The sequence below is a fragment of the Sinohyriopsis cumingii genome, chromosome 14 (assembly GCF_028554795.1).
Source record: "Sinohyriopsis cumingii isolate HCF-2022 chromosome 14, ASM2855479v2, whole genome shotgun sequence".
Lineage (NCBI taxonomy): Eukaryota > Metazoa > Mollusca > Bivalvia > Unionida > Unionidae > Sinohyriopsis > Sinohyriopsis cumingii.
Window position 1 is genome coordinate 72,522,976 of NC_142974.1, and position 14,528 is coordinate 72,537,503.

Consider the following 14,528-nt stretch of genomic DNA (forward strand, 5'->3'; position numbering starts at 1 on the left):
ATCTGCATCTTTCGTTGGATTTTGACATGCAAGCTGTTAACACTAGTGCAAAAAGAAAATGTATTTATTTTACTTTCAATCACTAGCTCACCATCATCCAATACAGTCTTGATGATGATCAAAACAGAAATAAGCATAAGTCTGTGTTGGATGACTACAGCCTTTTTACAGCTTAATAGTGCAAACAACGCAACACGAGAAGAGGCAATTATCAGAACTAAAAGGTTTGGTTGAAAACATATCATCTCCATTAATTATTTATTTAGGTAAAAGATATTTGCACAGTCCTAACAGCAATTATGATAAAGGTGGCAGGTGTTCAACAACAAACTGATGGAAAGAATCAAATGACAAGACAGACACAGCAGCAGCATCTCCAGAAAATTTGACTGTTGGCCACATGGTACATTTTAATGCTGATTTGAAACAATTATTAGCACTAGTCTGTACTGTAAGGACAGCAATTAGGCTGCTTTCAGTTCGTGGCATCATCTGAATTCCTACGTTATAGCCCGGTGTGGTCTTCATACTTGCATTACCTAACAAACCCTTTGAAATCATTTACAAGTTTAATCATTCAAACATCATATTTCACCAAACTCTAACCTAAATAAACTGTAACAATAGCACCAGAGTGGACATCTTCACTTTCAAACATTAACACTTTACATCATTTAAGCACAGTCTCAATGCTGATCAACATCAGAATTAGCACACGCCTGTATTGGATGATGAACAGTGTTCCACTGCTCCATCGTGATAACAACGACAATTGGCAAGAACACTATTTATATGGAATAACAAACAATTGTAAGTACTGGAGATTTTATCCACCATTATCACTTCATCAGAAATATATGTCTTCTTTGGAAACTCGTCCTTTTTTCTCCCCTAGGAATACCAGTAACAATATCGAATTCGAAAGGATAACTAGCCAGTGGGAGTAGTCGTCAATAGTATCAAACTTCCATGTCAGGGACCATTCAAACCAACAGCAGCAACTTTCTTTGCATTTTGACATGCAAGTTCTTAACACTAGTGCAAAAAGAAGATTTATTTATTTCACTTTCAATCACTAGCTCACCATCATCCAATACAGTCTTGATGCTGATCAAAACAGAAATTAGCATAAGTCTGTGTTGGATGACTACGGCCTTTTTACAGCTTAATAGTGCAAACAACGCAACACGAGCAGACTGCTGAGTAGAGGAAATTATCAGAACTAAACAAATGTTTGGTGGAAAACATATCTTCATTTATTATTTATTTAGGTAAAAGATATTTGCACAGTCCTAACAACAATTACCATAAAACGTTGTACATTTCTGTAGTAGGTGACAAGTGTTCAACAACAAAGTAATGGAAACAATCAAATGACAAAACAGACACAGCAGCTGCAGCTCCAGAAAATCTGACTGTTGGCCACATGGTACATTTTAATGCTGATTTGACAATTATTAGCACTAGTCTGTACTATGGAGACAACATTTAGTCTGCTTACATTCCTTCAAGAGATACGATTGGAATCCTTTTAATTTCCTACTTTATAGCCCATTGTGGTCTTCATAATTAAATTACCTAACAAGACCTTTCATATCAGTGGAAAGCTTAATCATTCAAACTTCATGATCATATAATCATATTTCACCAAACTGTAACCTGACAACTTTAACAATTGCACTAGGATGGACATATTTCCTTCACATTCAAGAATTAGCCATATCTCATGCATCCAGCACAGTCTCATTGCTTATCAACATCAGAATTAGCACAATCCTGTGTGAGGGCTGCTGAACGGTGTTCCACAGCTTCATCGTGACAACAACTGCAATTGGCAAAAACACTAATTAGATTGGATTACTAACACTAATACTATTCAGGACTTTACTGACCTTTATCACATCATCAGACATATATTTATCTTCTTTGTAAACATGTGTTTTTTCCTCCTAGGAATGCCAGTGATATCAAATGCAAAAGGATAACTAACCAGTGCGAGTAGTCATTTGTTTTGTATTACTATGGCCATTTTACAGCTTAATAGTGCAAACAACACGAGAAGATTGCTGAGTAGAGGAAATTATCAGAACTAAACAAATGTTTGTTGGAAAACATATCTTCATTATTTATTTATCTAAGTAAAATATATTTGCACAGTCCTAACACCAATTACGATAAAACGTTCTACATTTCTGTAGTAGGTGACAAGTGTTCAACAACAAACTAATGGAAAGAATCAAATGTCAAGACAGACACAGCAGCTGCATCTCCAGAAAATTTTACTGTTGGCCACATTTAATGCTGATGTGACAATTAGTCTGTACTATGAGGAGAACATTTAGTCTGCTTACATTCCTTCAAGAGATACGATTGGTATCCTTTGAATTCCCTACACCATATTTCACAGCTCCATCATGATAACAACTGCATTCATATTTCACCAAAATTTAACCTAACTAAACTGTAACAATTGCACTAGGATGGAAATATTTCTTTCACATTCAAGCATTAGCCATCCATATATCATCCAGTACAGTCTCAATGCTTATCAACATGAGCATTATCCTAAGCCTGTGTTGGCTGATGCAGTGTTCCACAGCTTCATCCTCATAACTGCCATTGGCAAAATCACTAATTAGATGGAATTAATAACATTAGTACTCTTCAGGACTTTATCGACCATTATCACATCATCAGAAATATATTTGTCATCTTTGGAAACGTGTGCTTTTCTTCCCAATGAATACCATTGATAACATCGAATTCAAAAGGATAACTAGCCAGTGGGAGTAGTCGTCAGAGTATCAACCTTTCATGTCAACAACCTTTCAAACAAACATCAGCATCTTTCACCAGATTATAAGATATAAGATTTTAACATTCAACACGAGTGCAGAAGGAAAGCAATTTCTTTCACTATCACACGTTAGCCCTACCTCATCCATTACAGTCATGATGCTCATCGAAATATACATCAGCATAAGGCTATGTTGGATGACTACCGGCATTTTTACAGCTTAACCATACCATCCATGTGACACGAGAAGACTGCTGAGTAGAGCAAATTATTAAAACTAAACCATATTCGGTGGAAAACATGTCATCTTATTTAATTTTTTAATTAAATATATTTGCACAGTCCTGATACTAATTATGATAAACAGATGTAAACATCTACTCTAAAGGATGACAAGTGTTCAACAACAAACAAGGAAATAATGAGATGACATAAGACAGACACAGCAGCTACATCTCCGGAAAAGTTCACAGTTGGCCACATGGTACATTCTAATGCTGATTTGACACAATTATTAGCACAAGTCTGTACTGTGAGGACAGCAATTAGGTTGCTTTCATTCCTTGGCATCATCTCAATTTCCTACTTTATCGCCCATTGTGGTTTTCATATCTGCATTACCTAACAAAACCTTTGAAATCATTTACAAGTTTAATCATTCAAACATCATATTTCACCACAATTTAACCTAACTAAACTGTAACAATAGCACCTGAATGGACATCTCCACTTTCAAACATTAGCCCTTTACATCATCCAGCACAGTCTCTATGCTGATCAACATCAGAATTAGTGCACGCCTGTATTGGGGGATGTACAGTGTTTCACAGCTCCATCGTGATAACAAATGCAATTGGCTGGAACACTAATTATAGGGAATAACTAACAATTGTAAGTACTGAAGATTTTATCCACCATTATCACTTCATCAACAATGTGTCTTCTTTCAAAGCTCATCCTTTCCTCTCCCCCAGGAATACCAGTGATAATATCTAATTCGAAAGAATAACTAGCCAGTGAGAGTAGTCATCAATAGTATCAAGCTTCCATGTCAACAACCTTTCAAACCAACATCAAAATCTTTCTTTGCATTTTGACATGCAAGTTGTTAACACTAGTGCAAAAAGAAGATTTATTTATTTCACTTTCAATCACTAGCTCACCATCATCCAATTCAGTCTTGATGCTGATCAAAACAGAAATTAGCATAAGTCTGTGTTGGATGACTACGGCCTTTTTACAGTTAATAGTGCAAACAATGCAGCACGAGAAGACTGCTGAGTAGAGGAAATTATCAGAACTAAACAAATGTTTGGTGGAAAACATATCTTCATTTATTATTTATTTAGGTAAAAGATATTTGCACAGTCCTAACAACAATTACGATAAAACGTTGTACATTTCTGTAGAAGGTGACAAGTGTTCAACAACAAAGTAATGGAAACAATCAAATGACAAAACAGACACAGCAGCTGCAGCTCCAGAAAATCTGACTGTTGGCCACATGGTACATTTTAATGCTGATTTGACAATTATTAGCACTAGTCTGTACTATGGAGACAACATTTAGTCTGCTTACATTCCTTCAAGAGATACGATTGGAATCATTTTAATTTCCTACTTTATCGCCCAATGTGGTCTTATACTTAAATTACCTAACAAGACCTTTCGTATCAGTGGAAAGTTTAATCATTCAAACTTCATGATCATATAAACATCATATTTCACCAAACTGTTAACCCAACAACTGTAACAACTGCACTAGGATAGACATATTTCCTTCAGATTCAAGCATTAGCCACATCTCATCCAGCACAATCTCAATGCTTATCAACATCAGAATTAGCACAATCCTGTGTAATGGGTGCTGAACGGTGTTCCACAGCTTCATCGTGATAACAACTGCAATTGGCAAAAACACTAATTAGATTGAATTACTAGCACTAGTACCGGTACTATTCAGGACTTTATTGACCATTATCACATCATCAAAAATATATTTCTGTTCTTTGCAAATGTGTTTTTTTCTCCCCTAGGAATACCAGTGATAATACTGAATTCAAAAGGATAACTAGCCAGTGGGAGTAGTCGTCAATAGCATCAAGCTTCCATGTCAACAACCTTTCAAACCAACATCAGCATCTTTCTTTGCATTTTGACATGCAAGTTCTTAACACTAGTGCAAAAAGAAAATGTATTTGTTTTACTTTCAATCACTAGTTCACAATCATCCAATACAGTATTGATGCTGATCAAAACAGAAATTAGCATAAGTCTGTTGGATGACTACGGCCTTTTTACAGCTTAATAGTGCAAACAACGCAGCACAAGAAGACTGCTGAGTAGAGGCAATTATCAGAACCAAACAAATGTTTGGTGGAAAACATCTCTCCATTAATTACTTATTAGGTAAAAGATATTTGCACAGTCCTAACACCAATTACAATAAAACGTTATACATTTATGTAGTAGGTGACAAGTGTTCAACAAGAAACTAGCCAGCGGGAGCAGTCGTCAATAGTATCAAGCTTCCATGTCAAGGACCTTTCAAACAAACATCAGCATCTTTCACCGGATTATAAGATGTAAGATTTTAACATAACACTAGTGCTGAAAGAAAGTAATTTCTTTCACTGTCAAATGCTAGCCCTTCATCATCCATTACAGTCCTGATGCTGATCGAAATATATATTAGCATAAGGCTAAGTTGGATGACTACAGACATTTTTACAGCTTGACCATACCATCCATGTGACACGAGAAGACTGCTGAGTAGAGCAAATTATTAAAACTAAACCATATTTGGTGGAAAAGATTTCATCTTCGTTAATTATTTAATTAAATATATTTGCACAGTTCTGACACTAATTATGATAAACAGATGTAAACATCTACTTTAAAGGATGACAAGTGTTCAGCAACAAACTGATGGAAATAATGAGATGACATAAGACAGACACAGCAGCTACATCTCCGGAAAAGTTCACTGTTGGCCACATGGTACATTCTAATGTTGATTTGAAACATTTATTAGCACAAGTCTGTACTGTGAGGACAGCAAATAGGCTTCTTTCATTCCTTGGCATCATCTCCTACTTTATCGCCCATTGTGGTCTTCATACTTGCATTACCTAACAAAATCTTTGAAATCATTTACAAGTTTAATCATTCAAACATCATATTTCACCCAAATTTAACCTAATTAAACTGTAACAATAGCACTACAATGGACATCTCCACTTTCAAACATTAGCCCTTTACATCATCCAGCACAGTCTCAATGCTGATCAACATCAGAATTAGCACACGCCTGTTTTGGGGGATGAACATGGTTCCATAGCTACATGGTGATAACAACTGCAATTGGCAAGAACACTAATTATATGGAATAACTAAAAAATTTAAGTACTGGAGATTTTATCCACCATTATCACTTCATCAGGAACGCATTTGTCTTCTTTGGAAACTTGTCCTTTTTTCTCCCCTAGGAATACCAGTGACAATATCGAATTCGAAAGGATAACTAGCCAGTGGGAGTAGTCGTCAATAGTATCAAGCTTCCATGTCAGGGACCTTTCAAACCAACATCAGCATCTTTCTTTGGATTTTGACATGCAAGTTTTTAACACTAGTGTTTTTTTTGTTGTTTTTTTTGTTGTTGTAGGGTTTTATGCCATTTTTCAGCACATGATAGGCTATGCATGGCGGCCAGTATTAATGGTGGAGGAAGAACCCGGGAAAAGCCCACAAAGAACCACCGACCCACAAGAAGCTACTGGCAAGCTTTTGCACATACCCACATTAGCCAAATCCGAGATTCGAACCCATGCAAGCAGAGGTGAGATGGCAGTGCTCCATAATGGAAAACGCTTTAGACCACTTGGCCACTCGGAGCCCCTAACACTAGTGTAAAAAGAAAATTTATTTCTTTCACTTTCAATCACTAGCTCACCATCATCCAATTCAGTCTTGATGCTGATGAAAACAGAAATTAGCATAAGTCTGTGTTCGATGACTACGGCCTTTTTACAGCTTAATAGTGCAAACAACACAACACGAGAAGACTGCTGAGTAGAGGAAATTGTCAGAATTAAACAAATGTTTGGTGGAAAACATATCATCTTCATTAATTATTTATTTATTTAAAATATATTTGTACAGTCCTAATACCAATTGCAATAAAATGTTGCACATTTCTGTAGTAGGTGACAAGTGTTCAACAAAAAACTGATGGAAACAATCAAATGACAAGACAGACAGAGCAGCTGCATCTCCAGAAAATTTACTGTTGGCCACATGGTAAATTATAATGCTGATTTGACACAATTATTACCACTAGTCTGTACTATGAGGACAACATTTAATCTGCTTACAATCCTTCAAGAGATAAGATTGGAATCATTTGAATTTAATACTTTATCGCCCATAGGGGCCTTCATACTTTCACTACCAAAAAAGCAGACAGTTTAATCATTCAAGTGGGAGTAGTCTTCAATAGTCTCAAGCTTCCACAAAGAGGACCTTTCAAACAAACATCAGCATCTTTCACCAGATTAGAACATGCAAGATTTTAACAGATTTCTTTCACTAGCCCTACATCATCAGATAATGTATGGATGCTGATAAAAACAGAAATTATCACAAGTATGTGTTGGATGACTATGGACTTTCCTCTGCTTAATCAGGCAAACCATGTCACACATGAAGGCTGCTTATTCAAGAAAATTATTACCAATCTGCAGTTTCAGCAACTCTAATAAATGACCTTTCAAAAAACAAGCATCTTTGACTAAAATTTAACATGTCATTAAAAATAGAATCAGGATGCACGTCATTTCAATTTGCTGCTTTAATTCTCATTGTGGTCTCCATGCTAGTGTTACCTAACATCTTTCAAGTTAGTAGGAAAGATTACTTAATCAAACTTAATTATATTTCAAACATATTTCACCAAACTGTAGGCTCACACTTCCCTAGCGATTCCACCAGGATGAAAAGATTTATTTCACTTTGAATCATTAGCCTTACATTATCCAACATCATCAGATATAGCAGTAGTCTGGGTTGTATGTAGAGGGTTGTTCAACAGCCTAATTGGGCCACACATGTGAAATGACAAGAATCAGAGGGTGTTATTAGCAGCAGTCTTTATTAGCACTGCATCATCCAGTACAATCCTGGTGCTGATCAAAATATAAATTAGCACCAGTCTGTGTTGGATGACTGGGGGATTTTCACAGCTTTAATCATGCCAACCATGTGACACGAGAAGACTGCCAGTAGAGAAAATTATTAGAATTAAACCATTTTGGGAGGACAACATTTCATCTTCATTAATAATTACTTTAAAGTAAATATAATAATCATTGAGTGAAATTCTTGCTTCACTGCCACTTGCAACAATGTAGAAAATAATGCATCATAAAAGTCAACCAGCCAGTGGGATGGCTTAATCTGCAGTTTCAAGAATCAAACTAAATAACCTTTGAAAAACAAAATAACAGCATCTTTCACCAATTTGAAACCTGACTAGCATTAAACTATAAAACCATTATAGAAACGAAGAAAATATTGTGATAAAAGGTTGTACAAATCTATTTTTGAAGGCTGCAAAAATATTCAAAAACTGATGGAAACAATCAGATGACACAAGACAGACACAACAGCTGCATCTCCAGCAAATTTATCTGTTGGCCACATGGTACATTTTAATGCTGATTTGACATAATTATTAGCACTAATCTGTACTACGAGGACAACATTTAATCTATGTCAATCACTTTAGCAACAGACGATCACATGAGACAAATTTGTACAATATATTTTTAAAAAATTTAATATGAAGACAAAATATATGACCTATTTTGGCTTATAAACCATGAGTTGAGTAGGTAGTTCATGGGTGGCACATACAGTATTTTCCTATAATAAAACCAGGGGCTTGCATTATCAAATTTTTTATAGAACAGGCATTTCTCAATTGTCAAGGGGTTCATGATAAAAAATTTGCCTACTTTTTCTGAGAGTGAATAGTGGGCTTATTGTCAAACATAAGGTCTACCACTGGAGACTTATAGTAATAAAATGTGTAGAGATTTTTCATGGCATGACAATTTCTGACATCAAGAAACTTATCAACAGTGGACTCTTCATAAATATACAGCAATCAATGAATAAGAGATGATTACTTACCTGTCCTGAAATAGTATTCCGGGAATTCCAATACAAAGTATCTATATCCTTACAAAAGTCTCGAAATTCTGGAATGATCAAATGGTTTTTGAAGGCTTTGGCTATCAGAATGATGTTCTCACTAATTGCCCTAAAACAAGAGTAAAAGGACAGCATAAAGTGATGAATATTCTCAGCAGCCTAAATGACAGAACACTAATGCTTACTTGTAAACATGATGCCCATATGGGATGAAGATTGTTCACCCTGCCAACATTTATGTCAAAACCAAAATTTAGGGCCAATTTGCCAGGAATTACAGATTAGCATGACACTTTCACACACCTGATGATTTTTTTCCCTTTTTAGTAATCACAGCTACAATAGATGGCATTTCGAGCTCATTTGTGTACACACACAGCCATATTACTGGATGCTTTCTATGAGATTCAACTGGCTGATTTGGAGAATCAATTTAATGGTTGCTCATAATTTAGTAACAACTGCCATGCTAAATATTGATTCAACATCTTTTGTGCAAATTTGAAATGCTTTTATGCATGACTGCTTCCTGTGGAATTTGACTAAATTTTGTTTAGCCAGTTTGCTGTTGTAAGCGAGAATACACAGTACTTGTATTGTAGCAAACGTCAATTCATGAAATCATCTATATCTTCAACATACAGGAAAAAAGGTTCTGTTGGTTTTTCATAAAGATTTTATCATCTTAACTGTTTATTCATCACATCAACTTTGCAGATTCCTGTGAATCAAATTTTTGCTGCAAATTTTACAGCTGATGTTACAGCAGGAATATATTTGCCAGGCCCTAATATCATTATAACTCAAAATTTCTTTCTTAAAATAAGATTTATATAAAAATCTTTCTTCTTGATTGAAAAAAACTTATTTCTGCTTTCCAACATTCCACGTCATCCGGAATTATATTGCACTACTGGTATAAACATAATTTTCCTTAAATGAATCATTACATATCTCTGAGGAAATGTTGCAAATTTCCTTAAATTTAAGAAATTCTTCAACTATTTTTTGAAGAATAAATAGGTTTCTAGATTTTAAAATTAAAAGAAGATTTTGCATCCTTCCCATTATCTCCACCACTGATCAACCATGCCAAGCAAGAGCTCAAATCAATCAACCATGCCAAGCAAAAGATCCAATCAATCAATCATGCCAAGCAAATTGCCTTAATCAATCAATGATGCCCATAAAAATACCCAATCAATCAACCATGCCCAGCGAAATGCTCAATCAATCAATCATGCCCAACAAAATGCCCAACTGATCAACCATGCCCAGCAAAAGCTCAAATCAATCAACTATGCCTATCCAAATGTCTAATCAATCGTTCATGTTAAGCAAAATGCCCAATCAATCAACCATGCCCAGCAATATGCCCAAACAGTCAATCATGCTAGGCAAATTGCCTTAATCAATCAATCATGCCATTAAAAATACCCAATCAATCAACCATGCCCAGCAAAATGCCCAATCCATCAATCATGCCCATCAACATGCCCAACTGATCAACCATGCCCAGCAAAAGCTCAAATCAATCAACCATGCCTAGCCAAATGTCTAACCAATGATTCATGTTAAGCAAAATATCCAATCAATCGTTCATGCCAAGCAAAATGCCAAGCTGATCAACCATGCCAAGCAAAATGTCTAATAAATCAATCATGCTAAGCAAAATATCCAATCAATCAATCATGCTAAGCGAAATGCCCAATCAATGAACCATGCCCAGCAAAATGCCCAAACAGTCAATCATGCTAAGCAAATTGTCTTAATCAATCATGCCCTGAAAAATACCCAATCAATCAACCATGCCCATCAAAATGCCCAATCAATCAATCATGCCCATCAAAATGCCAAACTGATCAACCATGCCCAGCAAAGGCTCAAATCAATCAATCAACTATGTCCAGCAAAATATCCAATCAATCAATGATGCCCAGTAAAATATCAAATCAATTGATCATGCTTAGCAATATGCCCAATCAATCAATCATGCCTAGCATAATGCCCAATCAATTAACCATGACCAGCAAAATGTCAAATAAATCAACCATTCCCAGCAAAATACACAATCACTCAATTATGACTAGCAAAATGCCAAATCAATCAATCAAGCCCAACAAAATATTAAATCAATCAATTACGAACAGCAAAATGCACAGGTCAGATCTGCTGGCTATTTGTGTGATGTACAATCCATGCATGCTCTTTAATGTGGACTACTCTTTTCACCATTGAAAATATGGTACTTTCAGCAAGACATTTAGTTCTTTTTACGATTTTCTCAAATACTAACTCTTTAAATGTTTGCCTATCAATTTGACCATGACCGAATGCATGTGTTTCCTCTCGAGAGCCCAAATGGACTCGTTCCAACTTGCCCATGCATTCCTTCAGGCGGGGATCATTTTCTCGCAAACCCGACTCGAACAGTTCCTGGAAGAAAAAGGAAAGAGGGCTACAATTCTTTGAAAAAAAGATGTGTTGTCAATGTTTATATGAGTTGTTAGGAGTAGTACTTTAACATAAAATTAGCAATACAATATGGAATATGCCACCAATATAATGCAATTAAAGGGTTTTAAGTATATAAAAAACTGGGACCATAACTCTCCAGTTCTAAGTAAAACAGGTGCCTTAACTCCATTTATTATTCTTGGAAATCTTTGAAAACTGAACATGACCAAACTCTTCTTATATGTTGTGCTTGGAAGTTACAGTGCAGGAATATAGCTCACAAGAAGATGTTTAACACACAACATGCCCCCTCCCCTTTGCTCATAGGCAGCGAGAGGTGGGGGGACGGGTGAAGACAACATAAAAATTTGCTTGCATACAAACATAAGTAATGATGACAAATGCTGCTCTTTATCACACAAATCTTATTCTTGGTCAGTGACAGGAAATCACAGAGAATGAACAAAAAGCCATATCAGACTGAACACCATACAGCCAGATCAGACTGAACATCATACAGCCAGCTCAGTCTATTATTGTACATTAAATTCAAAGTAGAATGAAATCCATACAGCCAGATCAGACTGAACACCATACAGCCAGATCAGTCTATTCTTGTACATTAAATTCAAAGTAGAATGAAAACCATACAGCCAGATCAGACTGAAAACCATACAGTACACCATACAGCCAGATCAGACTGAACACCATACAGCCAGATCAGTCTATTCTTGTACATGAAATTCAAAGTAGAATGAAAACCATACAGCCAGATCAGACTGAAAACCATACAGCCAGATCAGACTGAACACATTACAGCCAGATCAGTCTTACCAGGATGAACAATGTACAGGATACTTCCAGATCAGTCAACATGTATATATTTGAACCTTACATAGAATGAACACCATAAAGCCAGATAAGTCTACACTTGTATAATAAATCCTATATTTAATGAACACCTTACAGCAAGACCAGACTATTTCTGTATATTAAATCTTAAGAATGAACACCATACAGTCAGACCAGTCTAAACTTGTATATTAAATCATAAGCTGAGTGAATAACATACAGACAGGCAAGTTTCTGTTTGTATATTAATTCTGCATATCAGTCTATGCTTGTATATTAAATGTTATGCCAAGTGAACACCATACAGCCAGATCAGTCTAGGATTGTATATTAAATATAGTAGAGTGAACACCATACAGCCAGATCAGTCTAGGATTGTATATTAAATCTAGTAGAGTGAGCGCCATACAGCCAGATCAGTCTAGGATTGTATATTAAATCTAGTCGAGTGAACAACATACAGCCAGATCAGTTGGAACATCTGGTCTCTTTCCAAAGTTTTTTAATAAAAGCTGAGGACATTCTCACTGGAGCCATATCTGCCATGATTTTATGAGATGTCAGATCTGGTCCAATGCTCTTGGAAGTGGCATGTATTATAAACCAACAAATAAAGTACTCTTACCTGTCTGAATCTGCTAATACGGACCAATCCATCTTTTTCTGCGAGGCAATCAAACAGTTTATCCTCAAAGTCAATCAAGTTTCTGGAAAAACACAGAGAGAGAAATTTTTTTTCTAAACTCATGAAGAACTTTAAAAATGCATGCTGAACATGGTTAACATTAAAATTTCAAACTTTTGTCATTATTTCTAAACTTCATACAATGGCCTGTAACACAAACTTGATCTAGAAATCTGTTCACAGAACAGGAATGCCCCACAACAATGCCTGAAGCTGACTTCAGCTCAAAACTTGACCAGTGTGTGACAGAGAAACAGATGGATGGATGGAAAGATGAACTGACTAACAAGTGACAATACAAAAATCAGATGTCCAACAAGGAACATAATTCTGACAGATGTAAAATAAGTGATATAATGCAGTCCTGCAACACAAGAAGCCTAGTGTCTCTTAAAAGAAATTCCAGATCATCAATGTATCACATGTTGTTGTTGTTGTTGTTGTTGTTGGGTTTAACGCCATTTTTCAGCACAAGACAGGCTATAAATGGCGGCCACTATAATTGGTGGTGGAGGAACCCTAGAAAACCCTGAGAAGAACCACCAACCCACAAGAAGCTACTGGCAGGCTTTCTCACGTACCAACGTTAGCTGAGCCTGAGACTCGAACTCACGCAGACAGAGGTGAGATGGCAGTGATCCGTAATGGTGAGCACTTTAGACCACTTGGCCACTTGGGGCCCCAAATGTATCAGTGTATCACATAAAACACATATCACATAAAACCTATCAAAGAATGTATTAGTGTCTACTGTAGAATGTGCATCTTTGTGCTTTTTGAATTTTTAACATAGCTTTTAGCTATATTAGTTATATTGCTACAATGTCTGCAGTGTGGCAGATTATAGTGATGCACAGTATTTGGGCTTAATGCTACAGACATGTAGCATCACGTCTCACCGAGTCATATTATCCCGACACCAGGACAATTAGTCCTAATTCTAACCTCCTAATGCTGAGTGCCAAGCGAGGCAGCTGCATGTAACATTTGTAAAAGTCTTTGGTATGGCTCGACCAGTGTTCAAACCAACAACTTCATGCATCTGAGGCAGACACTCCAACCACTTAGGCCACAGGAGCAGTCAACTCTAGAATGACCATTTGTGACAAAATATTCAGAAATTTACAAAAAGCGTTTTCTTTTCCATCTCAGATTACTATTTAAAGATAAAGAAGTTAGCAGCTTTCACATGAAAAGGATGGGTCAGGCAGAAAAACAGCACCCCCCAAAAAGCCAAATTCATTATACAGGTAAAACCCATTATAACACAATGCTTGGGGTCCAAAGAATAACATCACAATATAAGCGGGATCACAGTAACACATTTTTCGAAAAACTTTCCCCAAAGAAAATATGTAATGAAATTTCAATGTCATCAGTTTTAACAAACCTCTTGATCTGCTTGGGATATGAATAATCTGCTTTTCTGATAGCATGTATTTAGAATGTTAAAATGAGGTCAGCTTAAATAAAAAAAATTGGAGCCATGCAGCCATCGCTTTATAAGTGGAACTGCATTAGTTT

At 36.1% G+C, this 14,528-nt stretch overlaps 1 protein-coding gene across 2 annotated transcripts in view; it reads right to left on the bottom strand.

The window, feature by feature from the left end:
- Positions 1 to 1,251: 1,251 nt before the first annotated feature.
- Positions 1,252 to 14,528, bottom strand: part of LOC149784133 (glutaminase liver isoform, mitochondrial-like) — a 53,361-nt gene continuing 40,084 nt past the window's right edge. Inside the window, exons 3-6 of one of the 2 annotated variants that reach the window (XM_089933212.1) lie at positions 12,945 to 13,026; positions 11,307 to 11,446; positions 8,990 to 9,119; positions 1,252 to 1,825 (exon numbers count right to left, since the gene is read on the bottom strand). In XM_089933212.1, the coding sequence (XP_089789338.1) occupies positions 1,811 to 1,825; positions 8,990 to 9,119; positions 11,307 to 11,446; positions 12,945 to 13,026 (367 nt within the window). In that variant the 3' untranslated portion in view covers positions 1,252 to 1,810. Of the gene's footprint in view, positions 1,826 to 4,126; positions 4,700 to 8,989; positions 9,120 to 11,306; positions 11,447 to 12,944; positions 13,027 to 14,528 lie in introns of those variants that run through there. The other variant, XM_089933210.1, reaches the window with a different exon arrangement.